Raw genomic sequence first — 25,954 nt, 5'->3', positions numbered from 1 at the left:
ATGCTACGAAGCAGCACAGCCTAATTGGATGCACTTGAAGAATATCTAAATGCCACAAAATACAATCTCAGTAATAAACATCAATAGTGATGAAAAATTTACCACTGAAATTCAACATTATGAAGTAAAATGAGAAACCAAAACATTAATTTCCAAAAACTGTAGCCTACAGTGTTATCTTTGAAAATATCTAGTAATCACTATTTAAGAGGGAAATAAATCATGCTATTTTTAAAATAAAATGAATATTATGATTCCCATCATTACATAACAGTAAAATTTCAATGACCTGTTTGAAAGTATTTGAGTAAATTTTCAAATCCTATTTGGGTTTTTGTATTTGTAATTGATCTGTCAGACCACATAAAGCTTAACATGCTGATGAAAATAAACGATAAAGCTTCACGTGATCCCTTCCATGCATAGCAAACAAAAGGAGGAAGTGGAGAAACATGCTGTCTTTTGCCAATGCAAACTTCATTTTTTATAGCCCAAGAGTTAAAGTAATCCTGAAGAAAACCGAAGGTGTAGAAGAAAAGGGAAAGCATAAATATTACTTTTTCCCATAGAGGTTATTTGCAGATTTGTTACTCTTTTAAGAAAATACAAGGGATGAAAAATTTCCAAAGCACTACAATATCAAGACTTCATCATTAAACAAACAAAAATTTAGAGTAAAGCTCCAGTGTTGTGATAGGGGATAATTCAATAGGATAATATTCAGGCCTTTTCAATAGGTTAACTTACAAAACTTAGGAGCAAAAACTCATAGATCTTCATGAACAACACTGTGTTGTTTTTTTTTTAAATTTACAGTACTAATGTCATCTGTGACAATAGCAAGAGCAAGAGTGAATGGGTATAAATACCTGCTATTAAGCATATGATTCATTTACTCTAAAACCAATCTTTTCTAAGAATGAAATCCCACTAAAATCAACATGTGAAGACCTGGAAGGCATAAGAAAAAGGATGCCCAGGGAAGAACGTTCTTGATGAATAGAATTTCTTATTTAGATGTTAACGTGCAACAGGATTATAAAACAGTTTATGATACTGCAAGTGCACAAGAAGAATGTAGACCCAAAGATGAGAAAGAGAGTAGAAGTCATTAATTTCAGAAGAAATAACGTCTCATTTCACACGCTGTGTGAGAAATGAGCTTGATCCATTATTCTTACTGGTACTTGTGAGCAGAGATTCCTCACCAGCTTCGTCAGTACTGGCAGGATCCAGCCCAAGGAGAACTGGACCCCCAGGGGCATCAGTGGAATGTGTGATGCCTTCAGTGCTCCGTGCTGCTTCGTTTTCTGAAGGCAGAGTTGGCTGAGTTGGGTCTTCATGTGGAGCACCATCATCAGGTGTGGCAAGAGCTGTTATGACGATGGTTGAATCAGCTGTGAATTCAATACGTGCCCCTCTCATCCCCATCACATTCAAGTTTCTCCTCCCTTTAAAACACGGCTACTCTTTTCATACCAAAAGAGAGGAAGAAAATGTTTTGTCCCCCTTTACATCCTCATTGCTACATTTTGAAATATTAATGTCAGTGCACTTCATATCTTAATCCAAAAGATTCCCAAGACAGTGGGCACACGGAGAGGACATGGAGGAAGCAATCAGGGGAATTTCTGGACCAGTTCTCTTTCTGATCACAGATCCTCAATGTTAGTGTCATTACCAAATTATTCTACAGAGCATTTTACCTTGCAGTTATCATTCTTGGCAGAAAAAAATTTCTATAACTCAGTAACACTCATTTTCTACTCAAGACTATCTGTATTTTTTCTGCCATACAGAAAATTCAATTAAATAGCAATTCTTACTAGTGGAAAGATGAGTCGGTAATGGGTTAAGATGATCATTAATGTCTGGAAAAACTCCAGGTATCAAACTGACATGAGAGCCATCTGTGGCATTTGCTTGTCCACTTTCACTTCCAGGCTGAGTGCTGGGTGCCAGGGGCCTGCTGGTGGCTTCTTCTGGGTGGAAAACATCTGTGGATGCTGCGACTGCCGGGACGATGGCACAATCAGCTTTAGAGGCCAACCAAACCTCCACCCACATTGCTTCCCTCCTACCTATATCACAGCACACCAGAAAGCATGTCCTGCCGCCTGGCTGAAAGCATGGCAGGAGAGAAGGCATGAAGGCCTCCCCTTCTCCTTCCACATTGTCAGTGGCTTTTGAGACCCCTTAAGTAGCACGTGCTTGCCACATTGTAGGAAGATGTTGGCTGTATCCATATATGCCAGTGACAGGTGGAGAGGGAAGACCTTCAGAAGAAGAGACCACAGCAGGAAACCTGATCCTGTAACTCAGGAGTGAGCGCCCACACCACAGCCAGATTTGCAGTGGTTCTGCACAGGCAAGGAGGTGCAAGGAATTAAAGACAGAACGTGTAGGGCACGGTTCCTGTGTGACTGCCCTGCCCTCACCACCAGGACAACACTCCCTGGAGACGGTGTCACTGCTGAGTCACAAGAGCAAGTCACCCAGCTAACCCCAACAGAGCACCTCCACCACACCGACCGTGTCACCAGAGCACACCAAGCCTGATCTCACTGATGTGCAGGAGAGGAGGATGAGGCTGGAAATTCAGGGTCACCAAAATTTGTGACAGGCAGAAAAGACAAGAGGCCGCCCCTGCAGAAACATGCTTCAGCAAAGAACGGAAACCACCAAACGCAACAGCAAGGAGACCCTTACGCCATGTGCAGAAGGGCACTCTAACAGCAGATCAGATCCCGCCACAAAATTTTGCACTGCAAGTGCACAAGAAGAATGTAGACCCAAAGATGAGAAAGAGAGTAGAAGTCGTCAATTTCAGAAGAAATAACGTCTCATTTCACACGCTGTGTGAGAAATGAGTTTGATCCATTATTCTTACTGGTACTTGTGAGCAGAGATTCCTCACCAGCTTCGTCAGTACTGGCAGGATCCAGCCCAAGGAGAACTGGACCCCCAGGGGCATCAGTGGAATGTGTGATGCCTTCAGTGCTCCGTGCTGCTTCGTTTTCTGAAGGCAGAGTTGGCTGAGTTGGGTCTTCATGTGGAGCACCATCATCAGGTGTGGCAAGAGCTGTTATGACGATGGTTGAATCAGCTGTGAATTCAATACGTGCCCCTCTCATCCCCATCACATTCAAGTTTCTCCTCCCTTTAAAACACGGCTACTCTTTTCATACCAAAAGAGAGGAAGAAAATGTTTTGTCCCCCTTTACATCCTCATTGCTACATTTTGAAATATTAATGTCAGTGCACTTCATATCTTAATCCAAAAGATTCCCAAGACAGTGGGCACACGGAGAGGACATGGAGGAAGCAATCAGGGGAATTTCTGGACCAGTTCTCTTTCTGATCACAGATCCTCAATGTTAGTGTCATTACCAAATTATTCTACAGAGCATTTTACCTTGCAGTTATCATTCTTGGCAGAAAAAAATTTCTATAACTCAGTAACACTCATTTTCTACTCAAGACTATCTGTATTTTTTCTGCCATACAGAAAATTCAATTAAATAGCAATTCTTACTAGTGGAAAGATGAGTCGGTAATGGGTTAAGATGATCATTAATGTCTGGAAAAACTCCAGGTATCAAACTGACATGAGAGCCATCTGTGGCATTTGCTTGTCCACTTTCACTTCCAGGCTGAGTGCTGGGTGCCAGGGGCCTGCTGGTGGCTTCTTCTGGGTGGAAAACATCTGTGGATGCTGCGACTGCCGGGACGATGGCACAATCAGCTTTAGAGGCCAACCAAACCTCCACCCACATTGCTTCCCTCCTACCTATATCACAGCACACCAGAAAGCATGTCCTGCCGCCTGGCTGAAAGCATGGCAGGAGAGAAGGCATGAAGGCCTCCCCTTCTCCTTCCACATTGTCAGTGGCTTTTGAGACCCCTTAAGTAGCACGTGCTTGCCACATTGTAGGAAGATGTTGGCTGTATCCATATATGCCAGTGACAGGTGGAGAGGGAAGACCTTCAGAAGAAGAGACCACAGCAGGAAACCTGATCCTGTAACTCAGGAGTGAGCGCCCACACCACAGCCAGATTTGCAGTGGTTCTGCACAGGCAAGGAGGTGCAAGGAATTAAAGACAGAACGTGTAGGGCACGGTTCCTGTGTGACTGCCCTGCCCTCACCACCAGGACAACACTCCCTGGAGACGGTGTCACTGCTGAGTCACAAGAGCAAGTCACCCAGCTAACCCCAACAGAGCACCTCCACCACACCGACCGTGTCACCAGAGCACACCAAGCCTGATCTCACTGATGTGCAGGAGAGGAGGATGAGGCTGGAAATTCAGGGTCACCAAAATTTGTGACAGGCAGAAAAGACAAGAGGCCGCCCCTGCAGAAACATGCTTCAGCAAAGAACGGAAACCACCAAACGCAACAGCAAGGAGACCCTTACGCCATGTGCAGAAGGGCACTCTAACAGCAGATCAGATCCCGCCACAAAATTTTGCACTGCAAGTGCACAAGAAGAATGTAGACCCAAAGATGAGAAAGAGAGTAGAAGTCGTCAATTTCAGAAGAAATAACGTCTCATTTCACACGCTGTGTGAGAAATGAGTTTGATCCATTATTCTTACTGGTACTTGTGAGCAGAGATTCCTCACCAGCTTCGTCAGTACTGGCAGGATCCAGCCCAAGGAGAACTGGACCCCCAGGGGCATCAGTGGAATGTGTGATGCCTTCAGTGCTCCGTGCTGCTTCGTTTTCTGAAGGCAGAGTTGGCTGAGTTGGGTCTTCATGTGGAGCACCATCATCAGGTGTGGCAAGAGCTGTTATGACGATGGTTGAATCAGCTGTGAATTCAATACGTGCCCCTCTCATCCCCATCACATTCAAGTTTCTCCTCCCTTTAAAACACGGCTACTCTTTTCATACCAAAAGAGAGGAAGAAAATGTTTTGTCCCCCTTTACATCCTCATTGCTACATTTTGAAATATTAATGTCAGTGCACTTCATATCTTAATCCAAAAGATTCCCAAGACAGTGGGCACACGGAGAGGACATGGAGGAAGCAATCAGGGGAATTTCTGGACCAGTTCTCTTTCTGATCACAGATCCTCAATGTTAGTGTCATTACCAAATTATTCTACAGAGCATTTTACCTTGCAGTTATCATTCTTGGCAGTAAAGAAGCCTTTCTGCAACCACTCATGCTCCTTTGCTGCTCAAGATTATATGAATAGTTACAAATTATGGAATATATTTATTATTTGAACATCTGTTTATGGCAGTAGTAAGAGTAGTTTTCCTAACAGAATTATCTTGTTACTTGTAAGTTTTATAGAAAGACATATTTGAAATCCTATATCTCAACACCATCCAGGCAGATCACAGAGAAAATGAGTCGCTTTGTAATCTTTGTCACAGACTTAAGGACATCAGTAAGCTACCTTCTTTCTAAGTCATGCAATAGCTTTCCAAGACAAGATATCTGAAAGACAGAAGTGATGAAATATGCATCATTGATGTTATGACTAGTACCTGTATTAGAAGACTCTTTTTCATGATTACTCTCTCTGGAAGGAATAACTCTATCCATTATAGTGGATTGTGTGGAATAATCTTCCTTGCCCCAATCTGGATACACCAATGGGTCTTGCGCTGAGTCATTCTGTTTGGCCCCATGATTGGAGACCATAGCTGTTATGATGATGGTGAAGCAATTATGAAGTCAGTACATAAAGATCCATTTCTCATATTATTCTCCTCTTCGGTTCTTGTCTCTATGACAGGCCTTGCTCACATGTCTACTACATTTAATGGCAAAGAGAAGTAAAGCAGATTTTCTTCTCATTATCGTTTATGTTTAGAAAGGCTGCCTACTGTCACCAATAGGATTGAATCCTTCCTCAAACTGAGCATATGCTTTTCAGAATCAGCGTATCTCCTTGACTTTCAAAAGTATTTCCCTGACTCATGAACCTCATGACTTCATATTGGTTGAATATCAAACTAATATCCACTAATGTGTAAGTAAGAAATGCAAAGTATCTGGAAGAATCTGACCTGTTGGTAAGATTTTAATCACAGAATTTTATGTATTGACTATATTCAATTTTTTCCCCCTCAATTTCATGATAGAGCATCCCAAACAACAATGTGTATCTCCTCTTCAGTGTTTGATAATTATCAAGAACAGATGGCACTGTTTAGTACAGCACATCAGTCATTAACTAGCAAACAGTACACTCACAGGGACATCAACAACTAATATTTATCAATTTTCGGATACTAGCTTTACTGTAGAATTTCATCATTTACGTTTCAATTTCTTTGAGAAACCTCTCTTTTCTTCCACACTATGCTTTTTTCGTTCACTACAATATCATCTTGTCATATTTCAAAAGTGAAATGAGTAGATACTTTGGATACTATTTAGTTAGTTAAAATTGCCATATAAAAAAAAAAATAGTGCAAAAATCAGCTCCAATAATGACTTGCAACAGGAGCATGAGCACAATTCACAAATATTATTCACAAATGAAAAAATGCAACAGATATCACTGTTTTTCTTTTTAAACATTCACTGTTTCCTGCAGATGTAACCCTTGCAGATAATCTGGTAAAGCTTTGTGACTGCATGACATAGAACGCTGAATGTAAGAGACAATTCCAGTGTTAATTCACTATAGGTCTTGACACACGATGCAAATGAGAGAGAAAGCAAAGTTCCAAGACTAAGTTTGAAGAATAGATTAAAAAAAAAAAAAATTTAAATGTAATCAATAGATCTGTATTGCTTGGGTTTATCCACAAAACATTTGTTATGACCTCGGAGTACTAAATTGTTCATAAAATCTTTCTAAAACTAAACCTTAAGTAAACTCGGATAACATACTAGAATTTAAGTTGCAATGTTACCTGTATAAGAAGTTTCCTTTTCAGTATCATTTTCACCTGGAGGAGTAAATTCTTGTTGTTCAGTAGCCCCAGTGGTGTTTGCAGGATTTTGTCCTTGACTGATCCATCCATTGTGAACACTGTGTAATAGTGGATGTTGGGTTGGTCCTGGACGTTTTTCAGTTTCACTTGTAACAAGTGCTGATAAGATGATGATTGAATCAATAATGATCAAAATACCCGACAGCAGTCATACTATCCTTATCTTCAGTATCCTTATCTGCAGTAAGGTTGGATTTTGTGTTTTCCTTTTTTCTTTAATTTGTTGCAATGGGTGTGAAATGAAAGACGGAAAGACATAAAGCTCCTTTGGAAACCAAAGTCTGTTTTGCCCAGGAAAGCATCACCAGGATCAGTGGAAGATTTAAGTTTGCTGCAGAGTACCCAATGACCAGTGGCAGAATAAAGCTATAGGAAAAGCAGTAGAAGACACAGCAATAACAGCTTGCATCTCTACTTTGTATTTATTAACACTAACTTAATTAGTTGAGTCTGTGGATTTGGGGTTTATAAAAGTGAAAGAGATGATGAAATTGCTCTTCTGAGTAAATGTATCAACTACACAATTTCAAGGAAGGCTCTGAGGAAGTTGCCACTGCTTCTGGGAGTGGAAGAATATTTAGTTGGATGAATGAAATGAATAAGTTCATATATTTGAGGTTGAAAAGCATACTAGTCTTGAACTGAGTAATGATTAAAGCTAAAATAAATTAAATACTCAATGTTTGATTTACTGTTTACATAGCAGAAGATGCAATCAGAAGTAATTTGAAGTACCACCACCTCAAGAGATTTTGTAATAAACATTAAAAGGCTTAGAAAACATACATCAGAAAAGAATACCTGTAACACCAAGGTGAGCATTAGAATCCAAATTTTAAAAAAAGAAAAAGAAATAATAGAAAAAAGCATTAGGTAGCAAATACTTCCACAAATGATGTATGAAATCAAAAATAAAGGTCCCAACTAGAGGATACAGAGAATGAACTGGAGCTGTTGCACATGCAGTAAGTCACCAGCTAGAGAAACCTACAATAAGCATTTTCCAAAAAGAACAGAAATGGAGAGAGATACATCTTCAAATGATGAAATGTTCATAAAGAGAGCATTCCAACAAATGTAATTCATTATTTTCATAATTAGAAAAATATTGAGAGATAATCCTGTAAAATATGGTCCTGAATTTGCAGCTAGTAGGAGATTAAAACTAAGAAAAGTATGAACACATTAGTTAACAACATTTCAGAACTAAAATAAACTTTTCACAGAAACTCTTTCCAGGTGATTCAAGCTCCTGCCCAATGCCAACTGAATTGTTCCCAGAAAACCCCGGACCATAAAGAAATGTCCGTAGCTAATGAAGGCAGATCCAAAGAACTACCACAGAAGGAAGAAAATGGTTGCCTTTACAGAGGGATAATAAAGCTTTCCACAAGTCCAGCTGTAGAAAGGTACATCTTCAGCTATTCAGTTTTGATCTTCTTTTTAACAAGATAAAATGGCATTGTTGCCAAAACCAAAGTTTATATTTAGCTATACTTTAAAAACAAACAAACAAACAGCAACAAACTGGAAACTATTTACATACACAGCAAAAACAGCTGGAGAATGCACTCCGTAAGCCTTAGCCTACAGAGATTTTTGAACTTGAAGAAAGTGATAATTGAGAATTTTCAATAGCTCGGTTGGCTAATGACACTACCACCAGAAGGAAAATGTTCACATTGCTCTGGAGATAGCATCTTCTTTTGTACCCCAGTTGGGAATGCAGTGTTTACTGTTCTATTTAAAACGGACCCTCAGGAGTAACAGATCCTAGGCTGAGCCTTTTGTCTTCAAGACCACATTGTAGTACTGGCTGGATAATTTTTTAACTTAACATGGCCAAATTTATGCTCCTATTATTATCTTATTATCCCACATTGAAGAATCTACTTAAATCAATCTGAGCTTTATATCTGTAGGTTTTCCACCCACATATTTTTCAAATATTGCCCTGGATGTTTCTGTAAGTATTCCCATGCTTTCACGTGTACTAAGCAATGGAAAGAGTAGGTGGTTACTCTTTAGTTTTGTCACATTTGTAACTGCCAGAAACTTGTTTTTCAAGAGGCCTGATGTAACTGAGAAGTTATAGTTAATCTAACTTTCATGTTTTTGAATCACCAGTGCTATTTTCTGTCTTTGTCTTCAGATTTTACAATAGAAATTTCACAGTGAAAAAGGGGGATTTTTCTTCACCAAGCTGGGCCTACAATTACATGTTGCAATCTGCTCAGTTTTATTACACCACTGGCAGTGCAAGCTTTAAAACCCCAGAGACATGTGGGGAAGGGGAAAGTAATGAATATTAGGCGCTAAAGATAAATTTGGAGTGACAGATGAATGCCATAGATGTCACCTCTGAGGTCTATAACACAAATAATATGAAGTTATAACCAAAGCTAATGATATGGGAATTACAATTAGCAGCACTGTGAGATTGCTAGACTTCACTGTATTATGTCACAAATCTGAATATTATCTGAAATGTTTAATAGCTTTACCCCTGCCAGCAGAGCTAGGATATCTCTCCTCTTCATCTGTGTAGGAGGGTTTCCAATAATCTTGTGTGGAGACATCCAGAAGCGTTTCATGTTGTGAGTCCACAGCTGTCAGGACAATGGAGGATTCAATACTGATCATGCTCTACTTCTATCATCATTACACTACTGTTAGTATGTGCCATAAAGATAGGGGATAATGGATATGCATGCATAACTAAATGATAGTCACACTATTCTTCTTATCAAGTTTCTTTACACCAAGCTAGTATTTCTTTTCTTTGCATCAGACAGATGCAAAGACTTGCAGGAATAATGGTGGAAACAAGAGATAGAAGAATGACGTATAACAGAAGTAGTGCAAAACTGTTACAGCAGTTACAGACATTTAAATTTGAGTTTAAAGAATAATCCTGGGCCTAAAGAAGATTGTAGGTGTCTGAGGAAATGTGAAACATTCTTGCTAAGTATTCAACAAGTATTCAGATTTATGAATGAGAGCACTACAATAGCCACCTAGTATTAGTCAATAAAGTTATAGTACAGTTGAAATGATAAAATAAAACTGCCACAAGAGGCTATGATCAGAAACTGCATACATTTTCACCCAGAGAGTATGCAAACATCACTAGCCCGTAGAGCTGGCATAGTATGTGCCATATGAAATAAGTCAGAGAGTAAAACGCAGAGAGCAAAAGCTAAATCAATAAAAACCAGAAACATCTAAAGGTTAGACAAAAGAAAAAGAAACCCTAAACAAGTTGAGTCATTAATTTTGTATCTTTCTGAAAAACAAAGACTACAGCTGAGAAAAAGGCAAAATTTGACAACATTCAGATGAAAAAATAGTGAAATACTTAAAACTACAGATTTATTGACACTACAAAGCACGCAAGTGCACAAGAAAAATACACAATAAGATGTGCTTAAATTATATTACATTTTAAAATAGTGATATGTTAATATCTTTGAGCAAGTTAAAGTGATAGAGTGACAATTTCTAATGAAATGGGAACAGAGATTGGCTTTAGTCTTCCATATAATAAGTAGACTCTGTATAACAGAGCCAAGAAATCTACTAAGAAAATATATCAACAAATAGTGATGAAGGCCATGGTTATATTTCAGCAAAGATATGGTGAATGTTATAAATAACACAAGATAGAAATAATTTAATACCGTTTTTCTCCAAAAAAAGAAAAACTTGGAAAAAATTACAAACATTTCTTCCAGGAAGTGCAGGTGTTGAACTTCTGGGATAAAACAGGGATGAAAGTGACATGTCAACATTAAGCAATGAAGCAATAAATTCTCTAACATCCTTTTATCAGTGACAAGAATGTAATTTTGGAAAGAATTGATAAGAAGAATGCACACTCTTCCCAAAACATATATGTAGCAACAGGTGAGAAATATATGATAAAAAAGGGAAAAAAGAAAAACGAATACATCCAAAGGGAAAGGAAATGCCTAACTAGTACTTTAAGCAAAGCACCATGTTAGTATGACATTCTTTACCCCTGGTTGACTGTGTGGGTTCTTGGGTCTTCTCTCTGGGATTCGACAACCACCACTGGTACAAAAACGGATTCCACTGAGCTTGGGTGGTGGTTTTCTCCAGGTTGTCATGATGAGGCTCTGGAGCTGCTAGGATGTGGTTCATTGAACCAAGAAATTGTTATTTCTTGAGAGGCTTACTTTCTCCAGCCTAAGCCAAGTCCACCAGCACCCTGAGCATGCTCATGCCACTGAGAGGGATGTGAGCACAAAGGGAATGTATGAACTTGGGGAATCAGTACATTCCTGAAACTCATAGATAGCTGAAAGACAGACTGTGGGCAATCCCAAGAAAGAACATGGTTGCTTCACAAAGCCCTCTGAGTCTTTCCTTGCCATTTAGCGTGTTAAAGAGTTCCTTACAGACTGTGCCAGTAGGAGAAAAAGCAGATAGCCTCTGATAACCTCCAGAATGGAGAACATCCACCAGGAATTGGAAGAAAAATGACACAGAGAGAAAAAGGTATCTGCAACAGCTGGAAAGAGTACCCAGAAACAAGCACACCCATTATTTTTGCATTCTCTTCTACTGATAGCCCTCTGAAGCCGGCAATGCCAAAGATCTGGGCTCAGAACTACAGCCATTCTGCACAAAAACGCATGCACTCCCATTGGTCAGCTGCTGACAGCCAGCTCCACAACAGAAACACCTTTGAGTTTGGCATCAACAAATGTGGGAAACACAACTCCATCTCTATTACACTACCACCGCACAGCATTTTCTCAGAATATGGCATTTCAAATGGTACTAAACCACTGACTGTGACAGACATTTGAGTGTGGAAACAGATTTCCACTTAAGAGAAACTACAGGTCTTTACCCCCTTTTCCTTCACTGTGTCATACAAGACAAATATATCACAGTGTGACTCAGGGCCAGTGCATATGGAAATGAGATATAAATTTTAGCAGCACTGGAAGAAGGCCCTTCTCGGGATCAGGACCTCACAAGATCTAAATAAACTTTTTCTTTGGTACGGGAGAGTTACCTGAAGCAAGAGCTGACTAGAACAGCAGCTACTCCTTTAACAAATGCTCCTATAGTGAAGGAAGGGAAGACTGCTCAGAAAATGGAATGATGAGCAAGCAAACTTAAAACCACAACAACAGCAATGTACCCAAAGAGAGAGGAAGTTCCTTACTAGCACTTGGAGCATACTCATTCTTGGCTACACTTATTTCCCATCCTGGAAACACCGTTGAGTATATCATCTCCTCTGAAGAGTCTTCGTCATCTGAACCATTGCCGCTCGAGGTCACATCTGCTGTGGTGATGTTAAATGTGCCATGAAGCCTGAGCCCACAAGGTCTCTTGCTGACAGACTTAATCTTTGCTGTCTCCCCAGCATGCACCCCACAGTCACAGAGGAGCCCAAACCGCACCACGCTTGCCTCGGTCCGTATCTCCCACTGGCCCTTCCTCCCACAAGACATTCATTATCTTACCACGGCCCTACTGAAGCTACCCCAATATTGTTAGCTATGTTTCTGTGCCATACACAGAGTCATAACACTGATATCTGATTCATTTTTGCAGAGCTAAGGACAAACAGTGTAATTTCAGCAAAATTTAATCAAGAGTGATCTGGTTTTATATGAATGAATTTTCAAAATAATGTTCGATCTTTTTTACTCTCACAGCTTTCATTCCTTCAGAAATACTGGTTGTCCATACAAGCAAAACTGTATACTCTTCTACTTTACGCTGCCTGTAAAAGACAGAGTTATGACTTAGTGTACTTACTGCTTCCTTTTTTCAAATATTCCTCAATGTTATAAGCCCTATGGAAATAATACCATAAGGAGTTTCTGGAATGATCATTCATTCATTTTCCACTTGTTGTCATCACAGTAATATAATCTAACTTCTATATCACAGAGAATATTTTTTTTATCTGGGCCACTGGCGGGATGTAATTAACTGATGTTAGAAATTCAACAGTTCTTTCTTTTCATAGGTAGACTTCATATTCCGAATGTTTGTTAACCACAGGATACATGATGTGGTCTGTCACTATCAAATACACAGCCTCCAAGAAAGAGCCAAATACATTTTTCTTTCCTCTTTAAATACAAAAAAGAAAGAACAGACCCTGCCCATTGTAAACACCCTCCATATAATGCTTCTGAAGCTAGCTGCCCTGTCTCACGATTTAAAACACCATGTTAGTATGACATTCTTTACCCCTGGTTGACTGTGTGGGTTCTTGGGTCTTCTCTCTGGGATTCGACAACCACCACTGGTACAAAAACGGATTCCACTGAGCTTGGGTGGTGGTTTTCTCCAGGTTGTCATGATGAGGCTCTGGAGCTGCTAGGATGTGGTTCATTGAACCAAGAAATTGTTATTTCTTGAGAGGCTTACTTTCTCCAGCCTAAGCCAAGTCCACCAGCACCAGCACCCTGAGCATGCTCATGCCACTGAGAGGGATGTGAGCACAAAGGGAATGTATGAACTTGGGGAATCAGTACATTCCTGAAACTCATAGATAGCTGAAAGACAGACTGTGGGCAATCCCAAGAAAGAACATGGTTGCTTCACAAAGCCCTCTGAGTCTTTCCTTGCCATTTAGCGTGTTAAAGAGTTCCTTACAGACTGTGCCAGTAGGAGAAAAAGCAGATAGCCTCTGATAACCTCCAGAATGGAGAACATCCACCAGGAATTGGAAGAAAAATGACACAGAGAGAAAAAGGTATCTGCAACAGCTGGAAAGAGTACCCAGAAACAAGCACACCCATTATTTTTGCATTCTCTTCTACTGATAGCCCTCTGAAGCCGGCAATGCCAAAGATCTGGGCTCAGAACTACAGCCATTCTGCACAAAAACGCATGCACTCCCATTGGTCAGCTGCTGACAGCCAGCTCCACAACAGAAACACCTTTGAGTTTGGCATCAACAAATGTGGGAAACACAACTCCATCTCTATTACACTACCACCGCACAGCATTTTCTCAGAATATGGCATTTCAAATGGTACTAAACCACTGACTGTGACAGACATTTGAGTGTGGAAACAGATTTCCACTTAAGAGAAACTACAGGTCTTTACCCCCTTTTCCTTCACTGTGTCATACAAGACAAATATATGCATGTATATAAACATAATGAATGGAGTTACATATATAGAGGCTGGAAGTTCCCTCCAGAGAAGAACTGTTCTGCAGGACACAGTGTCACTCAGGAGAATCTTATAAATCCAGTGCATATGGAAATGAGATATAAATTTTAGCAGCACTGGAAGAAGGCCCTTCTCGGGATCAGGACCTCACAAGATCTAAATAAACTTTTTCTTTGGTACGGGAGAGTTACCTGAAGCAAGAGCTGACTAGAACAGCAGCTACTCCTTTAACAAATGCTCCTATAGTGAAGGAAGGGAAGACTGCTCAGAAAATGGAATGATGAGCAAGCAAACTTAAAACCACAACAACAGCAATGTACCCAAAGAGAGAGGAAGTTCCTTACTAGCACTTGGAGCATACTCATTCTTGGCTACACTTATTTCCCATCCTGGAAACACCGTTGAGTATATCATCTCCTCTGAAGAGTCTTCGTCATCTGAACCATTGCCGCTCGAGGTCACATCTGCTGTGGTGATGTTAAATGTGCCATGAAGCCTGAGCCCACAAGGTCTCTTGCTGACAGACTTAATCTTTGCTGTCTCCCCAGCATGCACCCCACAGTCACAGAGGAGCCCAAACCGCACCACGCTTGCCTCGGTCCGTATCTCCCACTGGCCCTTCCTCCCACAAGACATTCATTATCTTACCATGGCCCTACTGAAGCTACCCCAATGTTGTTGTTGGCTACGTTTCTGTGTCCAATTATAGGTCACAGCACAAAAGGGCACCTGTCTTATTCCATCAGAGTGAGTGTAGTGTACTGCCATGAAAACACACTCTTCCTTTCTTGTACAATTCTCATTAAAATAATCTCATTCTAAAGTGACTTTGAGATAGAAAATTAGAGACCCTAATACATCCTTTACAGAATATCTCAAATATTCAACCCTCTCAGATATGTAGTTCACTAATAATATGGACAAATGCTCTTTTGTTACCATACTACCACAGAGGAAGAACGTTGTACTTTCATAGAACAAAGGTAATGGCCTCAATTTGAATGAGAGGAGATTCAGTTCGGATGTTAGGAATAAAGAAAAAAGTCTCTTCCAAGAGAGTAGTAATGCAATGGAACAGGCTGTCTAGGGAAGTGATGGAGTCACATTCCTTGGAGGTGTTCAAGAAACATGTAGATGTTGCACTTTGGGACATGGTTCAGTGGGCATGGTGATAATGGGTTGAAGGCTGGACTAGATGATCTTTGAGGATCATTTCCAGCCTTTATGATGCTATGATTGTTTTATTTTTCCTCTTCAGAAACATTACAGAGAAAAGCAGCAACACATACTGCCCACTATAAACACCCTACAATTAATGCTTCTGAAGCTTGCTGCCATGGCTCACTGGACATTTAGTCTTTTTAAAAAAGTACCATCTTAGCACGACATTCTTTACCCCTTGTTGGCTGCGTGGGTTCTTGGGTCTTCTCTCTGGGGTATGACCACCACCATTGGTCTGAAAATGGATTCCACCATGACTGGGTGGTGGTTTTCTCCAGGTTGTCACGATGAGGCTCTGGAGCTGTTAGGACATGGTTCATTGAACCAAAAACTTGTTATTTCTTGAGAGGCTTACTTTCTGCAGCCTAAGCCAAATCCACCAGCACCAGCACCCTGAGCATGCTCATGCCACTGAGAGGGATGTGAGCACAAAGGGAATGTATGAACCTGGGGTATCATTACATTCCTACAGTAGCAAAAATATCCAATCATTTTAGTGTAAGTGAAGTTTGAATCATTCTGCTGAAGTTTAAGATTATATTACCAGCTCTGAAATATGCACTGTGTGTGAAATACACTCCTTTTTGACAAAAAGCATGCAAAGCTAACAAAAATGCATACACCAAGAAAGAAATTCCTCAAGAAATCCAGCTTATCATTATTTATGTTTTCTTAACTGTTAATTACAAAGCATAAGGACTTATAACTGCAATTTTACAAAGAGTAGCAATTATGGCACCAAAACTACACAAATTGTGCCTTTCTGGCAAGCTGCACCTGACTGAATAATTGTTTTCTCTTTTTGTGCTTACTTTTGACTTGTATTTAATACTACTCTGACTCTGATATCAGAAATAAAGGATCATAGTGCTCAATCTCCAAAATAAGAACAAGTAGATCAGTAATGCATAAAAATCCTCAGCACTTAAAATTACAATTGTTAACAATTTTCAACAGATGTACTCTGAATCAGTGTGGATATTTTGGTTAGAAGAGAGCTAATGCATTCTTTAATGTCATCTGTAGTCATGTTTCAATTTTATGTATACAGAATTACACATGATTACATGGAAAATTCCACAAATGCTTCAAGCAAGATATAACTTCTCAGTAAGAAACCTATGCAAAGTTATCACAAATGCCCTAGAATTTAATTAATGAGAAGGTTTATTGTTGTATGCACATACATACATACACAGAAACAGATTACAAATGGTCTACAAGCTCACAGCGTTTCCAACAGTCTGAAGTTGAATAACTCCCTTCATGTTGTTTTCTGTATAGCTGTCGTGAAGAAGACTAGATTAAGACATAATGAACACTGAAGTCAAATCTGATGGATTTTCTGGAGTATTAGTATTGAGCTTACCTGATACCATCACTCTCTAAGTGCAGAAACAGATCACTGTAGTGTGGTAGAATTTTATTGTGATGTTGAGCAAAAATGCTTTAAAAGCATGTAAATGCATTCAGGAAAAAGCTTCTCTTAATCCATGAAGAATTAAGAAATACTACACAAAAATTCACAAACGATGATATGCTCATAGCAGTGTAAATGCTATGTATCTATTTTTTTGTTTTCCATACCTGTTCCTTGCCACAAATTCATAGTTTGACAGAAGTAGCTTGAACACGGAAGAGTGTAAGATAAATCTGAATGCAATATTAGTGAAGAAAAAATTAACACTGGCTTCTGGAAATGCCAGTCCTGCTAAAATTCAGTCATTACAACTTTAGTTTCCCCACATAAAATGCTCAGTGAGCATTTACAAGAAGATATGGAATTCCTGCACTACCAGACACGTTCGATGGAAATCTGTCTCTCTCATTTGACTCTGTGGGCTGCATCTGGACCCATCTACAGATAAGTGAGGTTTTCTATTTAAAAAGATTTTAAAAAGACTATTGTGAAAACAACTTTGAATGAAGAAGTGGAAGAAGTGGTGCAGGCAGAGTGCCTGGATGACTTTTATGTAAACCAAGAGGTCTGAAGATACATCCATCTGAAATGAAAATACTTAACTAGCATGATCATGTTGTATTCTGTTAATTTAAAAACTTAAGATTTCTCTTCTTCTCCAAGCCATAAAAACTCATTTAATAAGAAAGATTCCCATAGAATTAAAAGGCAATTTTTTAGATACAAAATTCAAACTCAGTAAACTAAAAATAGGTGCAAATTCAGTTCCAGGCATTTCAGGGCAAGAGGAGAGGATGGCTTGCCTTTTTTAAGATCAGAAAATCTGAACATTATAAAATCTGGTCTCTGAGCAATTGAGTAACAAAAAATTAGTTATCTGGGGCTTGGATGGAACTACGATCAAAATTATAAAAATTATCAACAAGAAAATAATTGAAGTATAGAGCTGCAGAGCTTTTACAAATCAAGCTTCAAATTATACTGAGGAATTAACACATGATTTAATGGAGGAAAGATTTTTCTGACACCATCCTTTAAGATCACTTACATTGCTTACTGTTGAACAAGATAGATTAAGCTTCTGTCTATAGCATCCCTCAAGAGATGAGTCCCCTGTATGTTATTTAAGAAAGGAATTCTGCTAGTAGAGTTTGTGTCATGGGAGATGAGAGATGTAAAACAACTAATACATTGATTAGCCATCATCTGATTCCTACCTAAGTGTCAGTGTTTCTGGAAATATCTGACTTTACTTTCTTGAACTAGAGGGGCTAGTTGTTTATTTTGTTTTTGTCATGGTTCTTGTTCCAGCATGATGGAATCATTTTTGGTTCTTGACTTCACAAATTTCCATGGGTAAACTAAAGTACAGCGCATTTTGTAGCAAACATTCAGTAGAAGCATAACTACTATTGATGCCCACATTTATTCAACTTCTCCTTGAATGGTCATCTGACTTGCTGTAGGTCACTCCTACCTTCTCTCCGCAGCAAGTGTTAGGAACATATTTACTTGAGTGACAAATATGGATTTACAGCTTCCTTCCATATATAAAATATCAATGTAGATGCTTTCCTATCCAATCAGCCAAAGAATGGACAAAAGCCTTTTGTAAGGAATGAGATTTTCCAGAGTATGCTCCACATGAAACATAAGGAAAAATTCATCAGAGCACAAGAGTGTCTAATAGAAATGGATGAAAAAAATCAGTCACAGTTATTGTTTGAGTAAATAGTTCTGGTAAGTTAGGGAAGTAGACCTTTTTTTTCTTCTTTTTTTCCTCTTTCTTTTTCTTTTCCTTTTTTTTTTTTTTTTTTTTTTTCTCTCAGAAGGAAAGAAAAAGTAAGTGTTTTGGTTCTCCTCCTTATTTCTTTAAATAAGTAAAAAAATCATTTCACTGTCTATTTCTGATGTAATTAGTCAAGAAAGTAGTGTCTTTTGGGGTATTTCTGAAGTTGGACAAAATGTGTATTACACCACTTACCAGAATGCATTGCTGGAAAAAAGAAAGCAGTTTTAATGCAACAATTAATTGATATAGTTATTATAATGCACAAATCTTACTAGTACTGGCAGGATGCTGCACATCATCTTCTATGGGGAAATCAGCAGCTGTTGCCAAGATAACAGTTGATGTAGGGGAACTTTCATAACCTGCATGAAATGGATGAATCATTACTATTTCATTAGCTGAGGTGTAACTCATTACTCACAACTACTTCAATTATTCTATATTAAAAGCTTTGTTCCTTCATTTACTGAAGAGAAGATACAGAATAGGTTTTTCACACAATTCAAACTTAAATATTCTTATTTTAGTAACGTAGCAAAGATAATACCAAAATAAATAATTTCAAAAGGTATATGTATTACAGTGATAATGAACTATCTATCAGTGATTTTCTTGTGTGATTAAAGCCCTGACTGTACATGTGTGGCATCTGCACAGGAAATCTAGAGCAGCAAGTGATGTTATTTGTACTCCCCTCTTTATTGAGAAATATTCTGAGCTTTAGCCTAAAGAACTAAACTGTAAGCAAGCAGAGCTAATAGGAATTGTCATGGCTAGCAATTGAACTACATGGCATACACCCGGAAGAAGGGCTCTGGTCTTAATTTCTCAGGTAGAAAATGTTAGGATTTACCATTTATGATGTGAATCACATAGAAAAACAAGTAGAAGATTCCATTAATATACTGTGAAATATACAATGAAAAGCTATTTAATAATTCTAATATATATAATTTATAATGTCCATGTTTTAGTTTATATTTTTTTTAAATGTCAGGATTAATGGAGGATGATTATGTAGACTACTGGCATCCTTCACTGGTAAGTTGCTGGCAATTTGATAGAAAGCCTGTGGCCAGAGGTCACATAGTAAACATCACTGTACTTAAGGTATATTTGTTTCCCTTAGGTTCAATGGGAGCTGGTATTTTAGACCTCTGATCATTTCCAGTACACAAGCAACATAAAAAACAAAACTAAGTATACAGCACCTTCACAAGAAAGCAAAATGCAGGCAAGATACCTTAATTCACTGATTTTCCACCCTGCTGAATGCCCTAGAAATGAGTATAGTATTTGTATTTGGTAACACTTTAGAAAATTAGAATATGGTTCTACCACCTAAAGGAAGAAGGTATTACATTTTAATTTGAACTTCTATCACTTTATGTGTTGTGAATATGCTGTAGTAAAAAGACATTCTAAAAAATCCCTGTATTTGTGCAAAGGGAAGTCACTTGAACTGTATACCATTCCTTTTATTACTTAGTATCAATCCACTCTATTAGAGAACAGATAAATATATGTCATCCTATCTCTAGATATTCATAAGCATTGGCTCACTAACCTATCTGCTTTCACTGCTAAACATGTTTTTGATTCTTCAACTGAAATCAATATTTTATCAAGGACATAAGCAAATTCCTAGGACATCTATTCTCAACATCCTGGGAAGATGTTGATGTTTCCAAACTATGCATATGTATAGCTGCTTTGTACACCCATGCAAACAAAACAAAACAAAACAAAAAAAAAAAAAAAAAAGAAAAAAATTAGAAATTCAATAATTTTCTGTGTGGGCTTTTTTTTGCTTTTTTGTTTGCTTTTTTTTTTTTTTAGCCAGAAACACACTTTTCTTTTTACTTCCCAGTGATATAAATTAGAGACAGTGCTTCCCTTTCACTCATGATATCATTTACCTCGCAATGCAGTTCTTCACACAGTTTTTATAAAAGAGATATAGTTCCATGCTATTGTCCTTACCATATTCTTTCACATGCAGGTCTTTTTCACCTCCTCCAGAAGAATGATCTGGCAAATGTGAGATAGGAGTAACACTTCCATAATATGAAGGAGTTGACCTCCTGACAGAAGTATCCCCTGGAGTTGTGTCATGCATTGATCCACTACCTAAATTTTCATCATCCACACCTGAGGTTGAGGAGTCTCCACTATGACGTGTGCCATCTGCATTATAACGTGAGCCATCCTCATTGTCAATAACTGTTGGAAAGAGTAAATAGAGCAGCCGTTGATAACCAGGAGGTACACAGCTACATTACAATTATGATAGACAGCTATGTCTTAGAACAACAAAGAAGTAAAAATAAACAGTTCATCTGTTTTTTATTCATCTCATCCAACCTACCTAGATCATCGCTTAAGGATGTGCAACGTCTTACTGTTTTAATATACATAACTGTCAAACATATGGTGGCTACTCTGATTCAAATATTTTGAAATTTTAATCAGATCAGTTTGTGTTTGAACATAAGATCTTGGCTTCTGTGAAGTCAACAGGAATATTAGAATGTAATCTATTATGAATGAATATTTTCCCCCACTTCTGGCTGCTCTTCTAACCAGAAATTTAAATGAGATATTGAAGGGTTGCTGTCTTAAACAAAGACCTAGAGGTTAAATAAACATTAGCAGCTCTGTTGTTCAAAAATGTCAAATAAAACATGCCTCCTAACACCTTGAGACAAACTAAGCCCCATATGATTTATAGGAAGATGAGTGATTAATCATTTTAACTACCTACAGTATATCTATACATCTTTTTCTTGGTTGGCTTGATCTTTAGAAACAATTGTTTATGTGGAAAAAAGATAACCAAATCCTAAAAAATGAAAAAAATAAAAATGGGAAGGCTTTCTGGTAAGTACAATACCTATTTCACTCTGATTGCTGAGGAAAGAAGTATCTATTCTTTCAACTGGCTCGCATGCTTTGCTCCTTGATTCTGAAAAAGAAGGAAAATAGAAAATATTAATTTAAGGAAAATGCGAGAAAGTCTTGTATATACCACTATTAGTTAGACTGAAAGACTTATTAAAAATAACCTATTGGAAAGCTTGCTTTATACTCCTAAAAATCACTTGATCCTCTTCTAATTGTTGTGCTTTTAGATAGAGTTGAAGATGGCGATGTTTGATTTCGTCCCTCACCTGACAATCCAGAAAACTTCCCAGAAAATTTCTAAAATTGTACGTAATCACAGAGATAGATCATTAAGTGTGCTGATACTATAGATGCGCTTCCAGAGGCTGACAAAATGTATTTCTCAGTTGAGAAATAGATTCTATTTAATGTAGAATACCTCATCCTAGCACCTTAAATAAGAATTACGTGTCATGGTTATTTAATTTGTATACAAAACATCATAAACATACATACATACCTGTTGCATTGTAACAATATGCATCATACCGGCCAGTTGTATTTGCTGAAAGTTTGTAAATGCCTGTATGATTCGCTGCACAAAGATGATATGGATTGATTCGTGGGATAACAATATGCCCCACTATAAAACCATACCTGTGAAGTACAGAGGAAAGCACATCATATATGTGCAACAGCAGATAACAAACACTCAAGATATCTCAAACGTGAAGAAGATACAAATAAGCCATTATTTTCATCCTAAAAAAAAAACCAGTGCATGCATTTATGCATAATTTTTGTATGCAGGGAATGTTTCTCTCACATGTAGGTATATCAGTCTCCAGCCCATGTAATGTAATGTCTACAGCTAAATCTATTTTAATTGAGGATTTCATTAGCTGAGATGCTTGGATCCACAGCAAAGCAGTGAAAATGAGGGGCTAGAAAGCTAAATGTGCTTTTTATTCAGTGAGAGGATGTACCTGACACCACAGTCTGGCTTCTTTTCCCCTACTTTTTACATTAAGCATAACATTCTACCCAGTGCCATTTCATAAAAAAATGTTTGGGTCTCAGTGTTACAGTACTCTATCAAATTTAGAGAGCGACTGCAAGACACACACAAGTTTCTACTATGCAGATACCTTAGTAAAATATTCAGATACACCAGTCATTCATCCACACGTTCCTACTGTTTCTTACAGAGGAAAAATATGGCAATTGTGTACAGAGCTTGCACATTTCAGTGAAGACTGTGGTTAACAGAGTTCCAGAATGCACAACGCGTTGGTACTATTTTGCAATCCTGTAATACCTGATGAATTCCAACGTATTTAGCTTGAAGGGATGAAAGAATGGTAATGAAACTGTGGCTTTATTCTGGTTTTTGCTTTACTTCTTAATATGTACAGTCATCAGGAGGAATACATTTCATAGCTTAGCAGTTTTTTAATCTGTGAGCTCTATTCCAGTTGCATGTATAATGTACAGAGTTAATTGCAATTCTAAAATTCTGTTGTAGGTAGAATTATAAACTACTTCACCTCCACTTCCAACTGATCCTATGATGTTGACAATGTTTAATCTGTTAATCACCTTCTTTTCTTATGATCTGTTGATTCAGCTTACTCACCATTCCACACATATTTTAGCTATTTCATACTATTATTTTTTCTCTCCTACTCAAGCTTGATAAGAGCCTAGCTCTACTGACAAGGACTTCTGACACAGCATCAGCAAATAAGAGGGTCGGAGGGCTGGCAGGCAGGGAGGGAGGGAAGAACCCTATCTACATGCCTTACATATCCAAATTTGTCCTTTGCTAAGATATGAACAAGTTCAATGATAAATTCAAGAATGCAAACTAAAATTGTGAGGAAATGTACACTGAACTTTTCTATGCCAGTGAGTAATGAATTCAATTCTTCAATATTTACTGTTTATTTTAATTTTTTATACAGTTAAAAGCTACTCAACATGAATCTGTTATGTGATCAGGGGAAAAAAAAACACAAAAATTTACAACTCCCCAGGTCAGTCTCTTTTGAATTTGAATGTTTAGGTTGACTTGTGTAATAATGTACTAGGTCTTTTGTAAAAAAATGCCACATGATTTTCTAGTCTGACCTATTTACAGACCTCTGGACTACCCTGAGCTAGATGTCATCTTTGGGGCAAATATTCAGTCTTGATGAAGCTTAGGTGAGACAAAGAATCTGTTCCAACACTTGTCTTTTAAGCCAAAATTATCATCAACTTTCAACATCTGTGTATATTTTGCTAAGCTAAGGAATTCCTATTATTCACATTTGTTTCCCCATAAAACATTAATTATAAGGGGTAATTGAGTTACTTAACAATGTATTTCTATCTTTTTCTCTTTCTTCCTTTTTTTTTTTTTTTCCTGAAACTTCTCTATCCATATCATTTAAGAATGTACCAACAATGTCACCAGTTCTTCACTGGAAGTCAGTAATTTTTCCCCAACAATGCTATTTGATGCTCTTTGTGTTGACTGACAGGAAAAAGAGTTCCTCACATTATGCGTACCATTGACTCTACATCAGGTTCATTAAATATCACAAATATTTTGTATGTAATTGCTTTACCAATTAGCCAGTGACACAGCGAACATCACCCTTAATGGTTTGTTATGCTCTCAATCTTCTACTATCTTTACATTTTATCTGGAGGAGTTCATGATTTCTTCAAGATAGTTGGTAAGAAGAATATGCAGTCAAAGACTTATTGTAGAACCCAGTGCAAATGTACATGTGCCGAAAGATGGTTTTCTCATCACATAATATAACTTACTTCAGGAATGACACGGCCATCCAATTAGCAACAACAGTAATTATTACAGTATGGATGGCCTTGTCACAATATATAATTTTTCCCCTCAAATTCTTTACCTGCACGTTTCAAATCCAAGTTCATGAGCTCTTTCAAATTGCTCCAGTGTTGCCAAGGTACTATTGAGAGCTCTACAGAGCTCAATTGCTTCAGTTCGCGTGAGACTGTAGCGACCATTTTTCTCCACATGAAACACTCCTCCATATCTGCAACTTACATTGAATTCTGTGATTGAAAGAAAAGAAAATTACAAATTACTGGACTTGATGCTTCACTGAGGACCTGAAATTGATTTATTTTCAAGTATAACTCTTTCAATGCAAGCCAGCAGCAAACAGCAGATATTAATTCATTTAGAAAGAGATTTGGCACTTTAAATTAGATCACTTTCTCCATATTTTTCTTCCTTGGGCTCAGACACATGGCAACCTTTCAAAAAATGCAAAAGTGCAAGTCCACCAGTACAGCATGCTTTATCATCAACAATAACAATGCAGAAGATACAAATACGTTGTGAAAATCTTTGAGACCACTTTACTGCAAAAAAAAAAAAAACAAAAACAAAAAAAAACCAACTAATATTCTAATGCATTTGAAAACATTTATTCAAAGCAGAATCGTTTAAAGATGAAATTATAGTATAATCAAAACCTTTATGATCATAAGGTTTCTTCTTTATCTCATTGTGACCCTATTAAAGCCAGGAGACTGCACTGGGAATCTACCTGATATGAAACCGAAGAGAACTGCACAGACATTCTGAACTAGAACAACATAACACTGTTAAATACTCCCAGAAAGGCAAGCTTTAGGCTCTTCTTATTCTACCAGCAAATAAGTGAAACCTTGGCCATACATAATGTGTGAGGACACATGAACCAACCTCTCGCTCCTTGTTCCTCAGTTTTGACAGCATTTCCCTTCATTTTGAAAGACTTCTGCTTGCTGCACTCTGAACTCACTCTTGAATACAAACATGCTATTGTCAACCCACGTTAGAATTTCAATATATACTGCAGTAAGTTTTTTTAGTAGTAAAAAGTGTATTAGGTGGGTTTCAAATAATACTGTGTATGTTTGCACATGGAATTATCTTTAGAAGAGAAGCAGTATGAGAATAAAGTAATGAATAAGTTTAAAATAATATCATGGGTGCCATAGCTCTATTGTGCAATTCGTTTCCCGGCCTTCACCCTGAATAAGCAGTACATGCAAAGCCTACGGGAGGGGAATGTCTCATTCAAGTCACTACAGACACTGAATGAAAGGCAAAAGGGTTGGAGGCTCTGAGGAGATTACCATCCGCTCCTCTCTGTTGGAAAGATGCTGCCTACACAGTTCAACAGCTGAAGAGTGAAAAGACTGTATAATCAAAGCTAAGTCTGTGCCTGAGTAAAATGAGAGGAAATATGAACATCTGTTCGTTGTCCTTTTTTTTTTTTTATTTTAGCAAAAACTGTAAAGAAAGAGTTAAAAATAATAACTTCAATATAGAAAACATGGAAAGATCAGGATGCTTCAAAGCAACGTGAAATAACTTTGTTCCTGCCCCACCTTTCCCTCAAGAGAAAAGTGTGGTAGCAACTCCAGACTAGAATGACAACTGCAGAGCATGCTTAATAGGAGTGGCCTGATATTCC

General features: G+C 38.0%; 1 protein-coding gene across 1 annotated transcript in view; it reads right to left on the bottom strand.

Annotated features, from left to right (window-relative positions):
* Window positions 1–25,954, bottom strand: part of CD44 (CD44 molecule (IN blood group)) — a gene marked incomplete at both ends in the record, with an annotated part of 54,843 nt that overhangs the window by 8,457 nt on the left and 20,432 nt on the right. Inside the window, 5 exons of the mRNA XM_079536880.1 lie at window positions 18,848–18,937; window positions 20,559–20,798; window positions 21,469–21,540; window positions 21,979–22,115; window positions 24,374–24,539. Of these exons, the coding sequence (XP_079393006.1) occupies window positions 18,848–18,937; window positions 20,559–20,798; window positions 21,469–21,540; window positions 21,979–22,115; window positions 24,374–24,539 (705 nt within the window). The remainder of the gene's footprint in view (window positions 1–18,847; window positions 18,938–20,558; window positions 20,799–21,468; window positions 21,541–21,978; window positions 22,116–24,373; window positions 24,540–25,954) is intronic.

This window comes from Tetrao urogallus (genome assembly GCF_951394365.1).
Source record: "Tetrao urogallus genome assembly, chromosome: 6".
In the NCBI taxonomy this organism is placed as follows: Eukaryota; Metazoa; Chordata; class Aves; order Galliformes; family Phasianidae; genus Tetrao; species Tetrao urogallus.
The sequence above is the reverse complement of the archived record's forward strand: the minus strand, read 5'-3'. Positions and strand labels throughout refer to the sequence as shown.